Source organism: Cygnus olor, chromosome 7 (assembly GCF_009769625.2).
Source record: "Cygnus olor isolate bCygOlo1 chromosome 7, bCygOlo1.pri.v2, whole genome shotgun sequence".
Taxonomy (NCBI): Eukaryota; Metazoa; Chordata; class Aves; order Anseriformes; family Anatidae; genus Cygnus; species Cygnus olor.
This window is the reverse complement of record NC_049175.1, coordinates 19320875-19345117: the sequence shown is the minus strand read 5'-3', so window position 1 is coordinate 19345117 and position 24243 is coordinate 19320875. Positions and strand designations below refer to the sequence as shown.

At 40.3% G+C, this 24243-nt stretch overlaps 2 protein-coding genes across 3 annotated transcripts in view; one reads left to right on the top strand and one right to left on the bottom strand.

The window, feature by feature from the left end:
- Positions 1-24243, bottom strand: part of WDFY4 (WDFY family member 4) — a 130563-nt gene that overhangs the window by 24836 nt on the left and 81484 nt on the right. For both annotated transcript variants that reach the window (XM_040563249.1, XM_040563250.1), the window contains 8 exons: positions 20662-20810; positions 19415-19535; positions 16998-17083; positions 15441-15503; positions 5981-6023; positions 5056-5175; positions 4292-4409; positions 3495-3604 (listed from right to left, as the gene is read on the bottom strand). In XM_040563249.1, the coding sequence (XP_040419183.1) occupies positions 3495-3604; positions 4292-4409; positions 5056-5175; positions 5981-6023; positions 15441-15503; positions 16998-17083; positions 19415-19535; positions 20662-20810 (810 nt within the window). The remainder of the gene's footprint in view (positions 1-3494; positions 3605-4291; positions 4410-5055; positions 5176-5980; positions 6024-15440; positions 15504-16997; positions 17084-19414; positions 19536-20661; positions 20811-24243) is intronic.
- LRRC18 (leucine rich repeat containing 18) lies at positions 6031-14854 on the top strand. The gene is made up of 2 exons (XM_040563259.1): positions 6031-9872; positions 13912-14854. The coding sequence occupies exon 2, from the start codon at positions 13997-13999 to the stop codon at positions 14783-14785; it is 789 nt and encodes a 262-aa protein (XP_040419193.1). The 5' UTR covers positions 6031-9872; positions 13912-13996; the 3' UTR covers positions 14786-14854.

Genomic DNA, 24243 nt, shown 5'->3' with positions numbered 1-24243 from the left:
CAGGTGCACATTTACATAGGGATCCCTACACTGAGAAAAGGATTTATTTTAACATAGAAGTCCTACAGTAACAGAAATAACCCAACAGACAGTTTTTGGAGATCATCTGAATGAGCCGTTCAGAACGAACATGTTGATTCAGAAGAAAGCTGACTTTTTAAATGATGTAAAATGACAAAACTAAAGTCTACAATCTCTTAAGTCTGCGAACTGCAGGTCAAGAAGTAACTTTTGCCTTATCTTTTGCTAAGAAGAAACTACCCTCACAGATAAGCAAACAAAACACAGAAATCAATAAACCAGACACATCTCCTTGCTTGTCTTTTGAGACAGACTCCAACCAAAAGCTAGGACAGTCCAGACGTAAAGACCTCGTCTCTGTTTCCCCTGAGATAAACTCTGACAGGACTTTTGGTCCTGCTTTATCTCAAAATGACAGCATAATTCTTGTACACCTCCTTGCATTTTATGTCCTTCTTCCTTATCCCACTGACAACTGTGAAGCCTTCCCAAACCCACTCAAGGGACTGAGTGAAAAAGTGGCTAAAATCACGAGTAAGCCTAGCTGGAGTTAATTTGATGCACAAGGTCATCTTGCTCTTGATCATTATTAGAGAGGGACCCTTGGAGTCAAATTCAAATTGAAATTAAAACGGAGTAGAAGAAGCACTATAAATAAATCAACAGTTAACAAGTATCTCATTGAAGCATATTAAAGGGCTTTGTATATTTAATCTGCACACAGCACACTGTGTCTGGTGGTGATTGATGCTTTTTCATCTTTTTTTGCAGCTTTTATGAGAGCTGATGGTAATCTCCTGAGAAACAATATGATTTGTAATAAAAAGATTACCTGTATTAAATAAAAATAATATATACATAGGAAATGCTGTTAGCGCGACAAATCTGGTTAAAGATATTACCACCACGAAAAAATGTGATTTTTTCCCTGGCTGTCTAATTCATTTTAGGGAAAAGTAATATCTTTAAAACTTAAGCCTGTATTATTTATAAAGGAAGCAATAACTGATTTTCCCATTTCCTATATTAATAAATTTATTTGCATATATTTATATCAGAATTAATGAGTTTTCTCTCTCTATGAATGCAAACACTACACTGAAAGGAAAAAAAAACAGAATCAAGAATTGCTTTATGCCTTTAGATTCCAATTCAACAAACTCTTACAGCTTTTGTATAGCTACATACAGTAAGTCTGTTTCTTTCCTTTCAGTAGAGGCCTTCTACTACGGATCAGGAATACTGGTAAAAAACATGCTTTTTAAAACTATGGTTCAGCAGGGTATATAAAAGGCAGCTGGTCAAAGTGATCTCTAGAGGGGAGTTAGAACTCCCCATGTTTATAAAACTAATCAGCACTGAGTCTTGTTTGTGTTTTAAACCCAAAGACAAAGTGTTTCTAAAAGATGTTTACAAAGTGCAAAGACTTACCATACCCTCAGAGATGCTGAGAAGCAATTGCCTATAGGCAGTGCTTAAATGACAGCTCCAGAGTCAATGACACAATGAAGAGTAAGAACCCTGTTCTCTGCAAGTACCTCAGAGAGGCAAACACCAGGAAGGAAGAATAGCCTGCTAGCTGAAACGCAACAGTGGGATAAGAACAAAAGGGAATAAAATACAAGGTAAACCACAAGCAAGTGGTACAAATCATTAGGAGCATGAAGTCCTAGAATGCCTTTCCAACAGAGATACTAAGCACAGAAACCTATTCCTGAAAGGATTTCTATGAGGTACCTAAGGGTAGGTGAAGGAATCCAATGAAATAGGAGGTATCATCCAAATACCCATCTGATGAGAGAATCTTTGATCCATTCCAGTACAATATGCAAAGCACATACACGCCTTCCTCCAGAATCAGATCTCAACACATTTAAATAAAATGTGAAATAATAAGGCTTTGTAAATTCCTGTATGGAATGCCTTAGTAGAGGGGTATTGCTTCCTCACTGCCGCCTTCTTTGGCCAGGTGTAAATTACATATCTGATGTGAGAAACAGGATGTTATGCAACATCATTTTTTTTTTTGTCATGTGCATTCAGACAGCCGGTTTAGGGTTATAAGCATGGCTTTTCCACTTTTTAAGATGCTGAGAATCTTTCGCATTTCCCAAGTCAGCACCTTTCCAAGGTCTTAACTTCGGGAGTTCTTCTCCAATCTGTTCTTGACTGAATATCAGAGTTGCAGATCTGCTGTTTGCCTGACTGCATCTCACACTTTGCAACTCCTAAACCACAGTAGGACCAGTCAGGCAGGAGAAATGACAGCAACAAGCTCAGCTGAACATGCAGCAACAAAAGAGCAAAGGAATGAGAATGAAAGTTCAGCAGTTTAGTGAATCCACATCCAGACAAAATTTCAAGTTCTTCAGATCTCAGCAGTGTTCGAATATGTACATCCACATGAAATACCAGTTACCTGCTAATCACACAGACATAAACACAAAGCAGGTACTCAGTCTAGGGGCACGTTATGCATAAAAGTGTGCCAGTGAGACACGGCAGCCATTATCATTTACTGAAAGAAATAGCTGCTCCACAGGCATTCGTGACTGCAGCTAACATATGGCTCACAGAATGCAATGGCAAGTATTGCCTCAGGTAGTTCACTAACCCATCATCTACTGCTGGTAACAGCTGATACCATAGGGCTCATTACTTAATTAGCACAGTGCTTTATTTATACTAGTCCATTAAAAAAAAAATAAAGAAAGAGACCAGCACAACAGCAGAGCATTGCTTGTGTGTCGCCAACCGCTTGAAAAGGGCAGACAGGTAATTTGGTGTCCCTCTATGCTGACTGGCTAGGAAAGGTAAACACGAGGCTCAGTTTCTGCGAAATTCAATTCCATGGAGAGTCCTTTCAGCACCAACAAAATGGTGCCAAGTTCAGAACAAGCAAAATCAAAATACTCCTTCTAGGGCACTGGACCTAGTCTCACCCCACCCTCAGAGAGCCAAGCCCATGCCTCCCTGTCGTGCCCCAGAGTCCTCATGCTCCCAACCCACCAGAACCTACAGGTCCCCATCCAGCCTAGGGATGCTCTTCACATTAGCACAGTCATCTCCAAGAGCTTGCCAATAGACACATTACTGCATGAGCTCTTGAGACTTCAACAGCAGATATTCTAAGCGCATCTACCCCAAAGTCAGAAGCTAACACTCAGAGTGGTAGTAAAACATTATCTTGGTGTTTACATGCTCAGCTCTCACAAAATGCACCATAGAACAAAAACTAAATAATCCCTCCCCCTCAGGGAAGAAAAAAAAATAAAAAAAAATCAGACATCAGTTCTACTCCTATTAAAATTTTTCTGCTGAAATCAACAGACACAACATAGAGCCTTCAGTTAGCCCAAAGTCCACAGAGAGCATACAAAAAAATGTCAAGAGAATGAATCCCTCTTCACTGCACAGACAATGCAGTGGGCTCCATAACGAGGTGTAGGAGGGAAGCTATCTTGTCCCCTTACCTGCAGAGAACAGAAGGTCTGTGTAAATGGCTCCAATCGGACCAGGTAAGATGCCACTATAATTGCTGATGAATAGTGCGTACAGTAATGACACTGGGCTGACAGGTCTCCTGGAAATTTGACACAAATCAGATTTCAGTGCTAAATTCCAGCATCTCAAGTTCATAACATCTAGTTACTACAGCACAGTAAGTCTTTAAGGCAGACGTGTTCAAAGACGTGCAAAAGCACACCTTTCATATCTGCATTGAATGTGCAGTTACTACCATGTCTGTATATTCTTTTTTCTTCCCTTCCACATTCATTTTCTGAAAAATCAGACCTTTATCTTGCCAGACCATCCTCTTCTCCATTAGTAATAAAAAAGTCTTGATATCTAGAGGTCAAACAGCTCAATGCTGTTTCCTTTTCTTAATGTAGCTCCTAGCTAAGCTGCGTGCAGCAGTCTTCTACATACAGTTTGGCTAACAAAGACTGCTGCACGCAGCTTACCTACAAGAACAGCCTTTTCTGAGGAACATTGCTTTTTGCTGTTGCATCTCTTCCTGCCCAGGTGAAGAGGAGAGAACACAGCAGTAGAAGGCACATAAGAAGGAAATGCATGCAAGGGAGTCATTTCTCTTTCAATCCTCAACCACTTTGTAACCAAAAGCAAGAGGATCTCCCTGGCATGATGTTTCCCTTAGCTACAGCTGTGGAAAGACTTTGGGTGTCTTTTCCAAGGGATTCAACAGTATCCCCAAAGGCCTGAGGAGACTTAAAGCCTCTACTGCCTGTTAGGTTCCTAAAACCTTCACCTTCACTCTTCTCCACCTCATTGTAGCGCTGGATGAACTTTTGTTTCCTCTCTGTAGTCTGTGCTCCCATGGGCTTTGACAGGTCCCGAAACGTATGAGGATTACTAAGGTTCAGAGTCTGAAAAGCAAAAACAGCAAAGATGGGAATTTTTAGAATGCAGACTCAGGCATTATGACCAACTCTGTGTCATTGGTCAGTGGTAAAGTTGTGTTCAAAGTTTCACATATACAAGGCTGCCACAGATTCAGTGCAGAAATAGTCATCTTCAGAACTGGGAAGGGACTTGGAAACAGAATGGCAACATGTGCCTCTGAAAGGACAGCATGTACAAGGTGCTTCATAAATAAAGGACACAGTAGGTCCCGAATAAAGGACCTGGAAGGTCTCAAGGACTGCTTTCAATGACTGCAAGGATTGTTCTCAAGGACTTTACTGTCCAGACCTCCTTGCCAAGAGGTTACAGGCCTGCCCCTGCCTACTTGCTAAGCCAGTGCAATCTTTCCTTATTCCTTAGGTATGCATTTGACAGATGCTTATCCACCTTACTAAGGCAGAACCTCACCTCAGCATGCTAACTTGAAGAGAACACTAATCTATAAAGAATCAATACAGTTCAACAAAAGAATCAATACAGTTCAACTTAACTGTCTCAAACTTTGAACCCTTGGTTTAGGCCACTCTGCTTCAGTGGTATCACAAAACAAACCTTTACATGGTTGCTATCACAGAAAGTACAGAATGCTGTTAAGCGGCATGCACTGACCTGGGAGTGATAGTCAGCAAGGACCCATGGAAACACAGGATACTGCATGTAATCATTGTAGCTGCGGCCAGCAAGTGTGTTCAGGTACATGAGATAATCAAAGTTGCTGATCTCCCTCTTCTGCCAGGGAAAGGAAACAGACATTAAAATCTCCTAACTCCAGCCATGAAAAACATGCCTGAAAAGCAGCCTCAGAGCTCTGTGGTTCCCTTGTCCACCAGGACAAAAATTATAAATAGTGTAATCAATCACCCACTGCCATGCAGACCAGTGCAATAGCTCTTTTACAACAGTCCATTCAACAGAATCTGAGTCTTCTTTCTGGCTCTTCTTCAGACAGGCCATTTGCATTCATCTATAATCACCCAGTGCTTTTATGCTGTATTTGCATAACAGAACTTTTTCGCAATTTAAAAGAGCCAAATGCATGCAATCTGTACATTGGAAAATCCTTGACAACTGCCTGTACAGAAAGGCTGCACAAAGTGCTACATATAAATAAGAGGGTATAGATTTCTTCGACGTGTCTTGGGCCACCAAGATCAGGGGTAGAGGAAAGTGAATGCATCTCTCAGCTCAGTATAAAATCTATGAAATCAAGAGAGGTGCATTGATTTAGATGTACAGATCTGTGAATAATAATTTGACTAGGTGGCTCTCTTTGGTCTCTGCTTTAAAATGTGTGTAAGATCACACAATCTGCCAGTCACACCATATGTTTCACAGCAGGAACAAAATCCCTGCAATAACCAGATGTAAATTCTTTTCTCCTCTTGCCAATAACCTCACCTCCAGCAGTGAGAGAGCAGCTTACGCGTGGAAGTGCACGCGTGCATGCACACACACACACACATATATAACTGTGGGTGGACACACAGGTGATGAAATTCTTTGCTTAACCACGTGGAGCCAAGATTTAGTTTACCTGCCACTTTTGGAGCATTGTCTTTTCCCCTCCTGAGTGTTTCCTGTATGGAACAGACATTTGATTGAAATAATTGCTTCAGAACAATAAGAGAAAGTCAATACATTAATGCTTGTGCTCCTTGAGCCCCTGCTATCATCCCATGGAAACAAGAGAACACCAACACTAAGGAATACTGAGGTTTCAGCATTGACCAAATCATTCCAAAATCAGAGTGTCAATAGGTTAGTGCTGCAGGATCAAAGTTTTATTACTGCTTTCAGTAGGTGGCAAGTTTCTGTCTGGCCAGAACATGGCTGGCCAGCTTCAGATGACTGGTGAGATTGTCACTGGCAGTCACTCTCTGTACCTATACAAGGAGGGCTAAGCTACTTACCAGCCTGCTCCTGAATGAAGCACCACCTGAAGTATGATATTTAATAGAGAAAAAGAGAAATTATGGTAGTGGTGTGGAAGATGATTTCTGTTTGCCTTAAGATATCACCGCAAATGGTGGCAGTAATGACAAATAGTAAGCTGAAAAAATTTAGAAGCTGACTAACAGGGAGAGAAAGCAACCCTGCAGCAGAAGCAGAGAGACAGTGGGGGACAGTAACCTTCTCAGCTGTTCTGAGACAAGCCATCCTGCTGAACTCTCAGTGATCTCATTTGCATCCCACTGCAGAGCTAGCATACTAGTGACAGGTACCACTAAGGCTGTCTGTATTCTGAAGCCTTGTTCTTGAAAGCTCGTATCTTTCTGATGCTTTTTGAAAACAGTGCCTTGAAAACAAAGGTGTCTCAGTCTCCATATGAAAGATATTCTTTGTGTATAAAGCACTTTTAAATGGATGTAGTTCTGATAAAGTAGAGTGGAGTCTTTTTTAAAATTTTTAAAAACAAAACAAAAGCAAAACAAGAGTAAATAGTTTTTTTTCCTGCCCTTTCTTTGTTCTCAAAATACAGAGCAACTTTTACTGAAACTTTAAATAAAAACAAACCAGACGAAGGCAGATACTAAACAGAGAAATTCACTTGAAAAGGTGAAAGAGTCAAAGGTCTGTGCAAACAGAAGTAACATTTCAACTACACTGAACCAGGTATGTCAGTATCTGAAGACTACAAATTTGCTCATGTCTACTGCAAGAGACCAAACTGAGTCAAGTGACAGCTTCTGGATTAAAGAAACTTTTGACCTGCCAAAGTAAACAGGGTTAATGGCATGATATGACATAACTGGTGGTAGAAGATGCTTTTCCCTTTGAGTATATAGCTCTACACTAACCCTAAGGTGTCTGTTCAGAGACGAAGTTACTAACTTCCTGAAGCTTAAAGCAATCAGTTCAGCCATAGATTATAAAACTGCTACAGGAATAACTAGCTGTTATTTTGCATTCTTGTGCTCTGTACTGGATCACACTAGAAGTTTACAAAGCTAGTCTTAAAGCAGCCTCAAAGACCTAAATAAAACACCATCATCGTCTATGATCATTACAGTTTTACTGAATGTGCAGTAGTAAATTCTTGTAAACAACCCCTCCTGAACTATTATTTTAGTTTGTCACACACCCTAGCCCACTAATAAGGACTCTGCAAGAGCCAAAACAAATGTCTCTCAGTGGAAGCTTCTATATAACAGAGAGGCAGATGTGTTCAACACCTCATAAAAGCACACAAGGCTAAGTGTAGTCATCCTCCCTGAAAGAGCCACCCTTCTGGGTCTCAAGGGTCCAGACAGGATGCTCCCCCTCCAACTCCCAAGATCTCCTTTGTCAACTCCCAGTGGTCCCATCCATTAATTGCGTTAGGTGAAGCTCAGCAAAAGCTCGAAGTAGATCAACAGCTATCCAACCACAACAGCTATCCAACCACCGTAAGTGCATTTAGAAATAAATAAACGAAAGTCTGGTTTGAAAAAGAAATAGGAAAAGTGCTTCTTAAATGTAAATAACTAAACTTCAAGAGAAAGTGAAGTTATGTGAACCCAACAGAAGTACTCACGTATCCACTCATATCTAAATCTATAAGGTATTTGTAGGGCACTAGCCATAGCACAATATAAGCATATGTACTAATGATGATCATTGGCTACAGTATGCGTAAGTGATTTATTAATCCCTTTTTTCCATTAACATCAGACTATGATCTCACTCTTGTGATAGCAAGAGCCCTCCATTTGCTAGAGACAGGTGAACCTCAACCCATTTGAAGAGTCACTGCAGAAGAGACAATCTCAAAGGATAAAATAATCTCAAAGGATAAGATTTTGCCCCCACTGAAATTAAAACTAAAATTCTAATAAACTTCATTGGGGTCTTAGATTTCCCGATGCTACTTTCATTTTCTTTTTGTCTTCCATCCTCAAGACTTTTGAAGTCCACAAAACAGTGCCCAGAGCCAAGGCTCTCCTAAAACCCAGCTTCCTTAAAGAATGTCTGGTAATTAGGAAAAATATTATGAGGAAAATCTCCTTCATGGCAAACCACATTTTAGGTCCAAGCCTTATTATTAAACAAAGTAATCAGAGGTTAACAGGGACTAGATATTAAGAAATATTTCTTTACTGTGAGGGTTGTCAAACACTGGAACAGGCTTCCAAGCAAGGTGGTTGATGCCCCATGCCTGTCAGTGTTTGAGAGGCATTTGGATAGTGCCCTTAATAACATCATTAACTTTTAGTTAGCCCTTTAGTGGTCTGTCAGTTGGACTGATGATCTCTGTAGGTCCCTTCCAACTAAACTATTCTATTCTAACACCATCTTTCCCTGTGAAGCAATCCAGTCTCTCAAATCTCAGAAGTCTTGGGTTAGTTTACTTTTGAACAAAGGTGCAGGGCCCTCTTTATCTGATTGTACCAGTTTACCTTCTGTGTATTCTTGCTCTGTGCTACAAGAACAGAGATATTACAGTAGGACCACACCATTTCTTCTCTACAGTTGAGAACAATAGGCATTTCTGTAGGACACTGAGAAAATCATTTCTGTGTACTTCTTGGCCATGGGTGGTACACAAGCCCATTTCTCTTCAATAATTCTTTTTCTCCAGATATTTTGAAATTATTGCAACCAGTTACTAAAAGCAAGAGCTTGGTAGCTGCAGCCACAAAGACAAAATCTAGTAAATTCACATGGCACAAGAGGAAATTGTTTCAACAGCTGCATTTTTGAAGGGTCCCAAATAGACGAACATAAACTGCAGCTCATAGCCTCTCTTTGCTGCACTGCTGGACAAACCTCCTCCTAGTCTGTATCTATGCAGTCTGGCATGTCCTAAGGATGGTATCACAAACGTTGTGAGTTCAAACATAAACATGCAGGCATTTCACACTGTGCTATAGCCAAGTAAAATGAAATAGCCAAATGACTAAAATGGACAGCTAGGGCAACAAAGCTGATGAACAGCCTCTAACCAGGTCCAGATGCTTTTCCTTTCTGCATAATTTGAAATCTAACATTTCCAGGCACTACATGCAGTTCAGCTCTTTTCCCTCCAGCTTGAACTTGCATGCTGGAACCAAACATTATGCTAATGATCTCCAAGGACCTGGCACTGCTGTTGCTTAGGAACAAAAGTTTCACAGGCTGTGGACAGAGAATTGAATAGAGGCACTGTAGCTGGGGAAGTCCTTTTTACCACTCTCTTCCCCTCAACACTCACATACACAACAGTTCCTTGAAGGGCTGCCATTTTCCTTCAAGGAAGTACGATTCAGTATTTACAGGCCTCTGAAAGGAAATTGTCCTGCGCTCTCCTGTTTTACAAGCTGAAAGACTGACTCATTACTCAAGGAAGAGCAGACCAGAGGACAACTGCACGGTAACAGAACATGAAGGCTCATCCCACACTACTGAAAAATACTATCAGCTTGTGACATCTGTACCTTGGCTTTTAAAGTCCTCCTAGCTGCTAGCCGGTAAGACCTCGTGCAGGGGGGCAGCCTGACAGAATTGCTGAGATGAGAATATTTTTGTTTATCCTTGGTGGGCATTGGTTTTATAAGTGACCTTGCACTGTGTGATAGCACAGTGGCTCTGAAGTCATCTAGAAAAGTAAGAAAGAAAGAAATCCCTTATTATCTATTTGTTCATGGTAGGATTTAGTCTAAAACAGCCTGTTAACAAGAGACTACATCTAAGATAGTCAGTGAATTAATCTCTTCCACAATAGGTCGTATCCAACAACAAAGAAGTGGTAACAGGCTCGTAAGCAAGGAAATAAAATCCTCCCCTGGTTGGAACTGCTTGGCTTCATGCAAAATCATTCACTGTATGAATGCAGGTTTTAATTTGTACACGGAAGTATCTCCATAGAGCTGGAACACGTCACCTCGCTGACCTCCTGATCCCAGAGCAGTGCCGCTGGACCAGGCAAGCCCACTCTGCAACATGCAGACTTCCAGAGTGAGGGGAGAGAGAGAAAACTTTCTTCACAAGCTAGTTTAAGAAGGGATCAGGATGGTTCTGTTCAGCTTTGGGTGCAGTGAAGTAGGAAGCAGCAACCTAGGGGAGGAAGAGAACAGGGAGAACCACAGAGGAGATCTTGAAACACCCAGTGTCACGGACAGAAGGCCTGTCTCCTCCTGCCAGCACTAGGCTGAGAAAGGAAAGAGAAAGTTTCAGGCGGAAGATTGTGTACCAGGGTCCTAATCTGTATTCTTCCAGCACTGGATCTCCTTCTTAGGGCAGGCCTAAGCTACAGTGGGTCATGGCAGGGCCCTGTGCAAGCCTTCCTTGCCTCACAGCCCTAGGCTCACAGCCCTAGTCCTGACGCTCAAGGTCTGTTCCCAGCAACACAAAGCACCACAGGCAGTGTGATACAATAGACGTAGATTTTCTCGTAGTTTCTCTGTCAGGTCAGCCTCAAAGCTCTGGACCTGTGAAACATTCCTAAAGCTCTAGACTTTTAAAAGTCCAATCCAGACCGAAGACTTTGCCAGGTATGGATATAAAGGGAAAGAGTTTCCCAGTCAAGATCTTCTTTACCAAAACCTTATCAACCTAGAAATGCAGCACCCTCATCCTTGGGCAAAGGCCTGCCAGCAGCTCGGAGTGTCAGAGTCTAGAGAAAACTACAAATAGAGTTTCCTCTTGGCACCACCATTTCTTAGGCAGTGGGGCACACATGTACCTTTCCCTCTGCTAGCACCAAAGATGCACTGTGAGCATGAGATTGAACAGGCATAATTAAAATTTACAGCAAGGAGGGCTCCTGCAATTCCTGAATTTTTAATACCAGTGGCTACAGAACTGGAGCCTTCTTATGTGGAGCTAAAGAAAATGAGACACAGCTAAGTAAGCTCCATTATCTCCAGCTACAGCCCTGCGAAACACTGATAATTAGTTTACAAGCATGCAGAGACAAGAGAGCTATTCATACCCTTCAAGCTGTCTGGTGCGCTGCAGTGTTCCTGCGAACTCTAATGCTAATCCCTGTCTCCAGGAATGAAAATAACTTTTTTTTTTTTTTTTAATACATTTGAAACCTGAATACTACTTTTAACCCAAAGGAAATAGCCCTTAGAAAGTGTCAGCACACTGCAGGGACACATGTTTTCCTGATCAGTACACCTTAGAGGTCCAAGGTAGGATTTTTAAAAATCCAACTAAAAGAGACATGACCCAAGTAGTTAAATCATTTTAAAGTCTGGGGCATTATGCCATGCATCATACTAAGTGATCTGTCTTCAGGAAAATTAATAATCTGTCTGGATTTCTAACAGCCTGAAGGGCCTAGGTTCAAATTTTATAACAAGTCAGCAAAGGGTCATTGACAGAGAAGTACCCAAAAGGTTAAATTGTACTGCTACTTCTTACCAGCCTCCTACCTTCAGCATTCAATCTTCTGCACCAGACTCCCTCTAGTGTTCACAGGTACACACAGCACAGAGTAATACCGGGACTGGGAACCAGCACTAAGAGAGCTGCGCAAAAGGCTGATTTTATTTATCTATTTAAATTAAACTGTTTGGGATCAAGGAGAGCAATCCTCCCATCCCCTTCCGCTGGATTTTCAATGAAAAGTTACAAAAAAAATCAATAGAAACTGAACAAAATGTTTTCTGAGAGTTTTAAAGATGTTTTAAAAAACATTTAAAAAGATAATCATTTTGAATTTAGAAAAAAATTATGTATTTCTTGCCAAAGTGTAAGGCAGTTAACCTGAAGATCTTTTTCCATCAACTCCTTAAAATATGAGAATTGTGATTAAAACAACCTATTGTTTTGGTCTCCAGAACTTCCTGCACAATCCTGGTCAAATTATTTAAGCTAACATCCACAAAGATGGAGAAGTGCATAATTTTCCATAGTAGAGTATTTCTGTGCTTCAGTTCCCAGTCTACACTATGGAAGGAATAGCATAGATACTGCCCTTGGAGCACTGTAAGATTAAACATAGCAAAAGGTGAGAGGCCTTGAGATATAACAGTAGTATAACCCCGTAATTACTGATGAGAGACAGAAACGTGGGTGTAAAAGATTTAACTGTGTTTAAGTCTTTTTATAAATAAATAACAGAAAGATTCAATTTTGGAACATACCCTCAGGGCAAGACCGACCCCACTGTGATGCTTCTAGAAGCACTTGCCTCATTACAGAGCTCCCAGGAGGACAAATAGTAACTGGCAGAGATGTCCCTTGTTTTTGCATCATTTTTGGCTATGGCATGTAATTGAAAGGAGCTGAATACCATAGTTGTAGCCTCAGCTTCCCCATCATGTATTTGCACATGATTAATGAGTAGCCAAAAAGCCTGAAGGGTTTGTAATGAAGTCTTTCTAATATGGAAATGTATTGTAGACAAATCCATATTTTGTTGCAATCATTCATCAAAGCTGTGATTTGTCTCTTCACAACTAAATGTCAGAGCACCCAGACCATCCCTATGATTAGCCAGTTTAACCCATGCTCCTCTCAGCTCTCTGGCTGATAGAGACATTGTCATCCATTTCTAGGGGATCTTTTGTCACTAGCTCTAACTATTGGCTGTATTTGATGACCTTCAATTATACAGACAGATCACCAACCATAAGACTACAGTGGACTACTACTCATGCAGGCCTCAATTCAAAGCACATAGCATGTGCTTAGCATCAGTAATAACCAGAATTCTGACCAGAACACCTACATATATTTTTTGAGGGCAGGGCACCATCACCACAGGAGTCCATCTATCCCACTGCATGTGTGGAAAGACAAGGTTAGAATATCCACAGTTTGTCCTTGAGAGCACAGAGACACTGACTGAGGTCTTGTTTAACATATCATAAAGCAGCACAGACACTGACCCCTCCCTGTTCAGTCTGCCCTGCAGAAAATGTGTGAACTGCAAGCAGCCCTGGCAAACCTGGGAGCCCACTAGGTTTCTGAGGTCCCAGTTGCAGAAAAACAAACAAACAAACAAAAACCTTTAATCATTCATTCTAAACATTTCAGTTTTCAAGTCTCAGGTCCATTACACAGGACGTTTAACCAACCCATCCTCAGAGGCCAGACCTGAAAAGAAGGCAACCCATTGGTCTGGTAGAATAAGTACAATTTTGGATGGCTTCTTCTAATGCAGTCCTCAAGGGCTGAATTGAGACCCGTACATTTCAGCCAGGTCCTCAAAAACAGTGAATGGATAACAACACATTTTGTTCAGTTTCATTACGTGCTAGGCTCAAACCTGAACCTAGGGATGAAAGACAGCAAGTTTCGCCCACTTAAAATATTTCTAATTTCATCTTGTAATACTTATATTGCTGTATAGTGCAATGCAAGTGTTATGATGCAATAAGATAACATTTTTAATAATTAGAATTTTACCTACTCAAAATACTTCTTTCAGGAAAACCTTTTAGAGCTGCAGCCCCGGGGCTGAAAAGTCCTGACCCTTAAAAAAAAAACAACTTCTGAAGAGTCTTGTGGTCACATGTTAATTCATGACTAAGTCATTATTTTGTTTTTATTTAGGAAGTCACAGCCACTGGTTTCAAAGGCTTTGCTGGGATTCCCACACTTCATCCAGATTCTGGTGTGTTTCCCTCTCTGAAGAAATATGGCCAAGGGGAAAGCAAAAGGACCAAAAGGGAAAAAAATTACCTTGAAAATTGCCAAAAATTCCATCAAAATCTCTTATGATGGAGGGCGCCGTCTTGACTTAAGCAAGATGGGTATCACCACCTTTCCCAAGTGCATTCTGAAACTGGCTGATGTGGATGAGCTTGATTTGAGCAGAAACATGCTAAAAAAGATCCCAAACAGCATCGAGAAGTTCCAGAAACTGCGCTGGCTGGACCTGCACAGTAATCAGCTCGAAGAGCTGCCCAAGACAATAGGTACACTACAGAACCTTTTCTACCTGAATATTTGTAATAACAAGCTGACAACTAAAAGTCTGCCAGAGGAGTTGAACCTTCTCAAGAACCTTCGCTTTCTCAACCTTGGCTTGAACTGTCTTGAATGCATCCCCACCAGCCTTGGGGCCCTGCAGGAACTTAAGGAATTAGGTCTCTTTGACAACTTACTGACCACCATCCCGAACAGTGTGAGAAAGCTCCCCAAGCTCAAGAAACTGAATGCAGAAAGAAACCCTTTCCCTCATTCAATAAAAAAAGAAGAGTGTGTCGACCCCATCAAATGCATAGAAACGCTTTACTTAGTACAAGAGAAAGACCTGTGCCGTTCCTGCCTGAAGACATGTCAGGATGAGAAGGACAAGATGAACAAGTTAAAGAACATAATACCCAGCCCCTCAAAGGAGCTCAGTTTCCCTTTACTCCTTACGCCCAATTCCACTGCGAAGGATAACCAAGAGCAATGGAGATTAAAAGATGAAGATCCCTGAAATCTACCAAGCGCTCCACAGGCCACATCCCATACAATCCAGCGAAAACTAATAAAAAAGCTGTCCTCCTCCATTTTTCTGCAGTTCTCTTCATTTAAAGATACCCAGTTTTAGAACCAGATCTGAATAGTCTCTAAAACTGAGTAACTCAAGGTCAGCACAGAACATGCTCTGTCACCTCCCATTAGAAGAAAGCTTTCTTTTCCTGCAGTGGTAAAACGGAGGGACATCAAGTTGGAATCTCCACTGCACAATTACTATAACATGCCAAAACGTCTGTGTGCACATCAGTCACTGTCTGCTCTAAACATGCAATAAAGAGGCCATTATGTAAAAACATTATGGATTACCTCTCTAACCTCACCACACTGACTCTCTTTCCCACAGTAACCATCTGTGTAGACTTCACCAATAAAGTCATATTAAGGAGGTAATAATTATTAAATATGCACAGTCAGCTACTTAGCCCATTCCTCTTGCCGTCATATTGTGGATGCTGTACGTTGGAATGCTTTTCAGAATTCTGGGGACACATTTCAGTCTTTAAAATAGGGGGAACAAACATGTAAGTTTCTAGATGCATTTTTTTAAGGTAAGACTTATTCACACAGTTGCATTTGTTATCTACTGTTATCCAATGTTCCCTGGGTTTTACCTTATATTCAGGGAGTCTTCTGTTACCCCCTTTGACTTCAAAGCAGGTTGGAAAGAGCAAAATCTACAGAGATATGAAAGATAACATTACAATCATTTAAACAGTTATCTTTACACATTACATATGTATATAAAATTATATATGCATATAATCTATTAAATAATGTCATATTCTAACAGCAACTTTCCTCCTGAAGGATGTCACAGTATTTCACCTACCCAGAACAAAGCTGTGAGACAATACAGCAAAAGCATACATGTAATGTTAATGAAGTGCCTATAGGCTACATAAAAAGTTTGTTTCCCAGATAGGGCCCTGAATTGATATACAGGGCTATACCTTATGATCAGGTGGTGTAAGATGGTATTAATTAAACCCAGAGAAAGAGAACCCTCTCAGACATTTACCAGCCTCTTGGCAAAAAAAAACAGAAAGGAATACCAACTCATGTCTCAGTCATTCCTGTTTACCGTCGCTGGGGGTTTATTGTATCAGATATAAAACCCCTGAGATACATAGGTTTGGTACCTGCAGCCAAGGGGCAAGACAGTCAGCTGAGGATGAAAACATTATCCTCAACTGTCTCAGCAAGACAACCTCAAGAGATGCATCTCAGAGCTAAGAGACAGCAAAGGTAAGCACTGAACAAAGCAGCTGGCTCTGGAGCAGGATCTGGTAATTCTAAGTAGCCACACTAGGCAGCCTGTTTAGAAAGGAAAAGTGGATAAATCTTTATCGGCTTTTTAAGCAATTCTCCATTAGAAACTGTTCAGTGATTTCAGGAGCACATGGAAATTCTATGATTACTTAGAAATTAACAGTAACAGTTCTCAGTCCAAGCTACAGAATTTACCAAAGGAAATACTACATACTGAGGTATTTTTCCTGCATAAAGAACAGTGAAAGTGAATCTAATGTAATGGCCCAAACTGCAGTGAAGGGGAAAAAAAAGCAAGAAAAAGTGTATATCACTTTGTATTCTTACAGACAAATTCCATCAAAAAAAAAGCACGTAAGGAAAAAAAAGTCTTTCCTATATGAAAATTCTATTGTTAAAATTTACCACTATTGTTAAAATTTACCACTTATCCACACTAAGGATACAAAATCAGAGTCAGACTACAAAATACTGATACAAAATCAGTTTATTCCTAAAACATCTAATGGTACTTTGTGTGTTGGAAGAAAGAAGGAAGAAGCCTTCTTTCCCACAGTACCGTAAAGTGAGGCAGAGGCAGCTTTCTAATCTCAGTGAGATTGCAATTCCCTGGGATGCAGGGACGTACACCACAACACACCGCTGGGTGCTAGGAGAGCTTTACAAATGCATTAGTCCCCTTGATAAATCAATGGCTATATAATGCTCCAAAGAATTCACAAGTCAGCAAAAGGAAATTTTCATAGCTTTATGTCTAATCCATTAAAGAACAAGAGCTGGAACTGAAGAAAGAGCCCCTGGGGCAGCACAAAGACAGACATCTCAAGCTGGGATAAACAGGGACAATAGACAAAGAGTGTAACCTGGGTGTTCATATGATATTATGAAGTAGTGATTACCTCTTAAATATCTTATTTCGGTCGTTGTCATGGAATACAAGAAATCTGGAGTAGCCATTTTTGAAGAATATTTCCAAGGCGATCTCCTGGAAAGGGAAATCATTTACAGTTTGAAGAATTGCAGAGCTAATCCTAGTGCTGCAAGGAGTCCACTATGGCCTGCCCAATTCTTAAGGCCTTTAAAAAAAAAAAAAAAAAAAAAAAAAAAAAAAGGGCCTTGACTTGGTATTAAGTGTGAAGCATAGCAAAATAAGCCTAATATTCCCAATTTCTCCAACTGTAGGAGTGGTCATACTGGGATGACCAAGAGTGCAAATGCTCCTGCGAAGCAAAACCAAGCTCCAGATACTGGTTTTATCAACCACCACCTCACGCCACTTCTGAAGCATTTTTGTCTTGAAATCTCAGTGTGATTAACATTAGACTAGTAGCATTAACTTCTAAATAGTTGAGAAAGACAATCACATGACGGGGAGACGCTAAATAAGAGCCCCTTTCAAACAGCACATGTGCTACTTCCTCAATGAATAGTGATCTCGATGGAAGTAACCAAACAATTTTAGTTTAGAAATGGAGGAGTAAGGGAAGTTTGACATTTATTACTGAGGCTTTAAATAAGCAAAATTGAAACCTTCAGCCTCTTTTTCCACCGTGTCCTCACACACATTATGTTGGGCATTTGCATATAAACCTGTAATTTACTCAGTGATCAGTCCCTTTTCCGCCCCACCAAAGTCAGTCAAGTATAACTACAAATGATGCGTAGTGTCTAGGAACCCAGATGTGAGTTTCAGTCCAAACATGGCAGGTGTAATACAAACCTGAGAAGATAACTAAATGGCAACAGCCCATACACGTTTCATAAATTAAGTATAAAGCAGAAAGGCAACGTGAGAGCTGCTATGACAATAAACAGCTTGAAGCACTGGATCTGAAGCTTGGTTTTCCAAACCAAGTCTGCTCAAAGTGTGGCCATTACAGAATCAGGCTGTGTGGTTTCACAGTGTGTTGCTCTTAGCTTGGCTGTGTGCACGAATAGGACATCGGCTCTCTGCTGCTTTGCTGCTGCCTAAACAACTGATCCACCTGTCCTCTAGGGAAAGCACAAAGAATTAGCTTTCTTCTTTTTTCTGTACTATTTTTTTTTTTAGAGCAATTTTTGGCATTGGGTCCTGGTGCAAGAATTTGAGAGTGCTACAGATGACTGAATTTTCAGGTCATTAATAGAAACAGATAATAATAAAACCACACACAAAACACAACTGAAAAAAAAAAAACAAAACACATAGAACCACCTATATCCTCCCCCTCCCACCACCCCTTTTTTTGTCCAAGGCTCATTCAATGACTACTTTTACTCATCTCCATTTTTTCACTTTAAGTCACACAAAACATTTCCATTTCACATTTTAAAAAGTCCAAAGGCATACAAATACATGAGAAGAAAGCAAGACTCCACTGGCAACTCTGAATTTATTCACAAAATGGAGGAAGAGGTGAAAGTTCTGTTACTCCGGTTGCTCATCAATGATGTAAGAAAATAACCTTCATGCAGTTACTCAGAGCAAGATTTAACATTCCTGTACCTGCTTGGAGAGTGACCTAACCACCAAGACATAACATGCCCTGAATCAGGTCTGATCTACTAAAATTGGCCATTTTGCATACATAATTAAATATAAAATAAAACAGGGATGAGTGCCATACTGCACGACTTAAGACATTAATCAGCACCATTCTCTCAGTTTTCAAATTTTCTGAACGATTTCCTACTTTTCTGTTGAACTACCTTCCAAAAATGGACTAAACGAACAGGTACCTGTTTATGGCTGTTTCAAAACACTGTATTTTTGTCAAACAATACCTGTGCATTACTCTTTAGACTGTACCAAAATGCTCTAAAGCAAAATACAGGCTCTGATGTTGCAAGGAGCTCTACCTACGCTTCTTCCGTGATTCTCATCATAAGCTTACCTAAACCAGACAAAGCTAAAAGGGTACCAAGCCACTGGTAATGAGTAAGTTCTGGGTAACACAGCTAAAGGCTGCATTATGATTCAGATACTGACTCATATGCACAAGTTATTCCAAGAGGCCCGGAGTAGGTAAGTGACACATACTTGTAGCCCACTTATGTCTACCTCCACTGGTATATGGGAACTATTACTGAAAAATTAGACACTTACTGAGATCTTCAATCAAAACAGGACTTCAAGACTTATTTTCAAAAATATTGAGATGAACTGTAAAGAACATTATCAGCCTAACAACTAATGGGCCAACCACTCCAGTGAGGGTGTTTTTTTTCTGAAAGAAATCTCAGCAGAATTAGTGAAAATTATGTAAGTAGTTTTCAATTACATGCCATTACTGCTGCTGCAGCTTTAATTCAAATGACCAGGCATGTTAGTTCCTACCTGCAGAAGGAAGCGCATCAGACGAATCTCTTTTATATCATGATACAAGTAACGGGAACACACCTGATCTCCCACAGCATGATCTTTATGACATAAGTTGAAAATGAATGGATCACTGATGCTGTGAAAAAAGGAGAAATAAGAAAAATGAATTTCAAACAAAGAAGATCAGAAAAACCTTTGTGAACATGGCAAGCCCTCTTTCTAAAGAAGAATAAAAATACTAAGAGCATGATCAACTGGGGTATAGATGAATCAAAGATAAAGGCAAATACTGAAGGAAGATTCTGTACTAGTACTTAATAAAAAAAAACAACAACAACTTGTGGAGGCTGAGGGTAGATTTGGAATTATTTTAACGTATGCAAATAGGCAGACAGCAATGTTTTGCACACAGTTAAGTCTAAAAGGTAGCAATGGAAGGAGTTCGGTGGGTCAAAGACAAGCATCATGTGGACATGCTGCTGCTATAAACAGCTATTAATTGGAACTAATAATTAAGCATTTAATTCATTATTACTTTAGGTATGTACATGTACTGCAACTGATATCTACAATCTATCCCACAACAAGTCCCATAAAAAAATCAACCCAAGTCATTTTATCAGATTCAGTCCAATCGATATGTAAGTCACCTGATCAGATTGACTGGTATTGGACTTAGTAAGAATCGGATGCAGAGCAGACAGACAGTCATGGAATAAAAACATTGAGTTACTCACTGTCCCACTGGGCTTTGCACATGAACACACAGTATGAGCAAAGAGCTAAGTCTAACAGACTCATTTTCAATATTGATCAGTATCAATAAATCATGAGTCAAAGATGATAGCATTGTGCCAAATATTAATTATGATTCTCTCTGTCTTGGAGAAACAAGCAAAAACTTATTAGACAATGAAGTGAAAGGCTCTTGTAACGACTATTCCATATGAATAAAAGATGGGAGCCAGCCAGAAAGGAACATTAACAACACTTTAAAAGAACTGAAAAAAAAAAGAAACGTGTTAGACTGCTCACCATCTCCATCTGTTGGAGTTGGGAGTCCTTAATGTACCTCCAAAGACTATGGACAAGCATCTACAGTGAATTAGGTTAAACAATTCTGCAAATATGGAAAAAATGGCAAACTTCTTGCTGTGCTAATATTGTTTTTGAAATCCCCCAAAGTCTGTGAGAAATCTAGGGCTGCATGTGTCAATTCCGTAGTTAATCAAGCAGATCTCTGGGAGGAAAGAATGACTCACCTGGACAAGCAGTGTCGTGTACAGTAGACCTCTTCTAGAGGGGATAATACAAAGCACTCGCAGATGTAGAAGTGCTCTTTGCCAAAGAGCAGCACTCCTTCCAAAGCTGTATGTCCCTGCACAACTGCCACAGAGCACTTGAAAGTAACCTAGTATGGAAGTAAGCGTAACAAAGCCAGGAGTGGGTAACACAAGAGACAGGGACAGCAGGGCGCAAAACCCAATGATGCAGAATGACATATTTGTACCAAAACAGCTGCCCTCTTGATTGGCAAATATATACAGATGCTGCCACAAAATCACCATGTGATTGACAGTGCATGCCTCTCTGGCACTAGTAGTGGCAAAGTCTGATGTCCTTCCCCAAACCCCCCCCCTCAGTAACTCTACCCCTTCCCCATCTATCTGGGGCTGTATTTAGCAACATCACTATAGAACATAAGGGGCTTACAAATGTTGCGGAAGTCAGCACTGCAAAGCCTTGTCAGCGACAGTGACTCTACAAAGACAGGGAGTTGAAGCGCTGGGGAAAGAGTGACTTACACAGCACCATGCATAAGAACAGTGGCATATAACAAATATACATATATTTACAATGCAGAGAAAAGGCAAATACTTTTGAAAATGAAATCTACACTTGAAAAAATCCTCCAAATTGATTCCAAGGAGCAAAAGCAAGGAAAGGATCTAATATTCCTGGTATTTATCTCTCCAAATCTGAGTAAAAAAAATCCTTGCATTAGCATTTTTCTTTCCTATATTATACAGGATACCAGTCAAAATATATGAGTCTATGATTCTAGCTGCTTTAAAATAAAGATTTAGTTAGACATTCTGGAATAGTAAAAACAAAACAACCAAACAACACACCTTCCTTGGCATCCCTAAGATTCACCTCCTTTTTCTTACTCCTGAGCAAGCTAACTTGGGCCTTAAAATGGAGGAATTTCTAACCCACAATTTAGATGTGTTGCGAATTTTTCAACAAAATAGTTCTTCAGTATATATGCCAGTTCATAGAAAGTTTTCTTGGGATTTGACCAATTTTGATGGAGAAAAAAAGACTTTCATCTGGAACAATTTTTATGGCTGAGATGGTGCAGAAAAAAAATATAATAAAAAAACCAACACAACAGACCAACAGATAGACCAGAAGAGCCTAATGAATTGAAAAATTATGTGGGTTGTGAGAAACTTAAGAACTAGTTCTGATTTTAAATCAAGCAGTACTTCATTGAAAGGAATTTTCCTAACATTTAGAGGCAAGACGCTCCTTGTTCCTCTTGTGTGTTGATTCAATCTTCTACATATACTCAGTTCAAGAAAAGCAAACAGTCTACTGACTAGCAGAGTTGACTGGGAGGATGATCAAGGCCAACTCACTGCTATTCCAGGTTTGGACATGAACTTTGAGCTGGCATCTTCTACATTCCCAAGAAAGGATGCAGAAGCTAATCACCATCCTATTAGCCTACTCACAGGTGAAACACCCTTGAAAATCCCTTCATAATACTACAAAACTGTGAAATTCCCCAAACTTTAAAGTCCTAATACTGGATTACACACTAAAAAAGGATTAGATCTGAGAAGTATTTACATAACAAGAACTTTGCTGGCTCAGAAATCTATTGCAATGTTTTTGAGAGAACGGATTGGCAAGCATGGGAAGTAGCACAAAGCAGTTTATTCTTTCAATCTCAATACTCTTACCTCTACCAAACTTCACCAGAACTAGGGTCCTGTATTAATTTTTTGCACATGCAAAAATGGCCCGGAAATAGCAGGGGTTCTAGAAAATCATATGAAGTCTCAATATCACTATAATAAAAATATACAGAGTAGGTCTGCTTCTCTAGAGTCTGCACGTTTCAACTGGCTTTCTGCCTTTGTTCCTATTGTACACTATTTCTGGAAGCAAACCTACAGTCTTCCTTGCCTCCATCCCAGAACGGACTGACTCAGGTCAGCTGAAACAGACCTGCACAGCTATATAAGCTTTCAGTCTTGGATGCCAGCATAACTTGGTGAAACTATTAGAAGTTTTCTGTTTTAAAATTCAGTACAGAATGAAAACTGTATGAAGTGGAAAGATGCAAGGATTCAAAAGGGTGATTACTATTTTGATCAATATTTAAAATTGACATCAATAATAAATAAATTCATTAATAATTCAAATAAAACCTTGCTTCGACATTTTATTTTATTTTTACTAAAAAGCAATTCTTTTCACCAGCAAAATGGAGGGGTTTCATTTTAAAATCACTTGGATGGGAACAGAAGGTTGGTTACATTCTGGGGTAAAACCAACAACTTTGGAAGATTACTGTGTGCAATTTTTGATGAAAATCCCCTCACTCTCTTCCTCCTTCCACTCCAAATTATTTTTAAGAAGAATCTAGCATTTCCAGTCACCTCTCCCACAGGAATGCCTGTCTCCGCAGGGATATGCCACCACAGAACTCTCTGAACAGTACCCACATGTGCGCAGGCCATTACGTGGTTAGAGGTATGTATGCTTGCACTGAGAGTGCTGGGGAATTCTGCTCACATTAGTGAACCACAGGGCTTCCTGAAGTAATTAAATAGCAGAAAGATTGCTTCTTCCCAAATGGAAGGTAACTGAATAATGAAACATCAGGCAGTTGCATAAAATAGCTAAATGGACACAAAGTTGAAATCCAGACTTCTAAGAAACCTGCCTCAGCAAATTCAGCACTCTGATCCACATCAAAGAGCCATTTGACCAATTTCACTCTAACTCTGCTGCTTTTTAAATTTTATTTATTTTGTTCAGTTGCATATATGGCTATCATGGGACTCCCAGCAGACAGCAGAAGGCAGGGACAGACGGAAGTGTTGTAATAAGAAAGGAGTTTCTCAAGTAGATCTAGGCAGGTAAGCATGGGTAAAGGCGAATGGGCAGGGAGAAAAAGGCAGAGCAAAAAGGGAGCAGGAAGGTGGTAAGAAAAACAGCACAGGAAAACAAAGGCAAGTATGACTTACATCTTTAACCCTCTTAATGTGAAATATGAATAGGGAAGAGCAAAGAGCCTACAGGAATAGGGATATGGGACAATTCAAACCAGAAATATGGAACTGAAAAGCGTGTAGGGTGAAGCTCGGGAAGCAGCTGGGTAAGTCCCAAAATTGTACAGTTTGGAGTAGGACTAACATGCCAATAAAGCTAAAAGCACTCATGTGAATCCAGCTCTCCTGTTTACAGCTTATACTAATCTGAATACCAGTGTAAGACACAAGGCACAGCAGGTTGACTCTTAGCCATATAGATAGAGCAGTCAGGTAAAGCACTCCAGTGAGAGCCCTTTGTCTTTATGCACGGCATAAAACCACATGCTAGCCAGCACAGGGCAGGAGGCAAAGCTGCTGCTGGAAAACAGCAGAGACGAGTCAAGAACGGTTAGCAGGGAAGACCCAGGCAGAGCTATGAGATAGGTTGAAAACCTTAGAAAACCTGCAGCTGACAGCCTAGATAAGTTGCAGCAGGTGACAGTGGTCAAACTCTACATACAATTCCTGGACCTTTATCCTGGATAAAGACTGCACAATGTGCAAGGAGGAAGG

Coding starts and splice junctions, on each gene's coding strand:
- LRRC18 (XM_040563259.1), top strand. CDS start 13,997: ATGGCCAAGGGGAAAGCAAAAGGACCAAAAGGGAAAAAAATTACCTTG.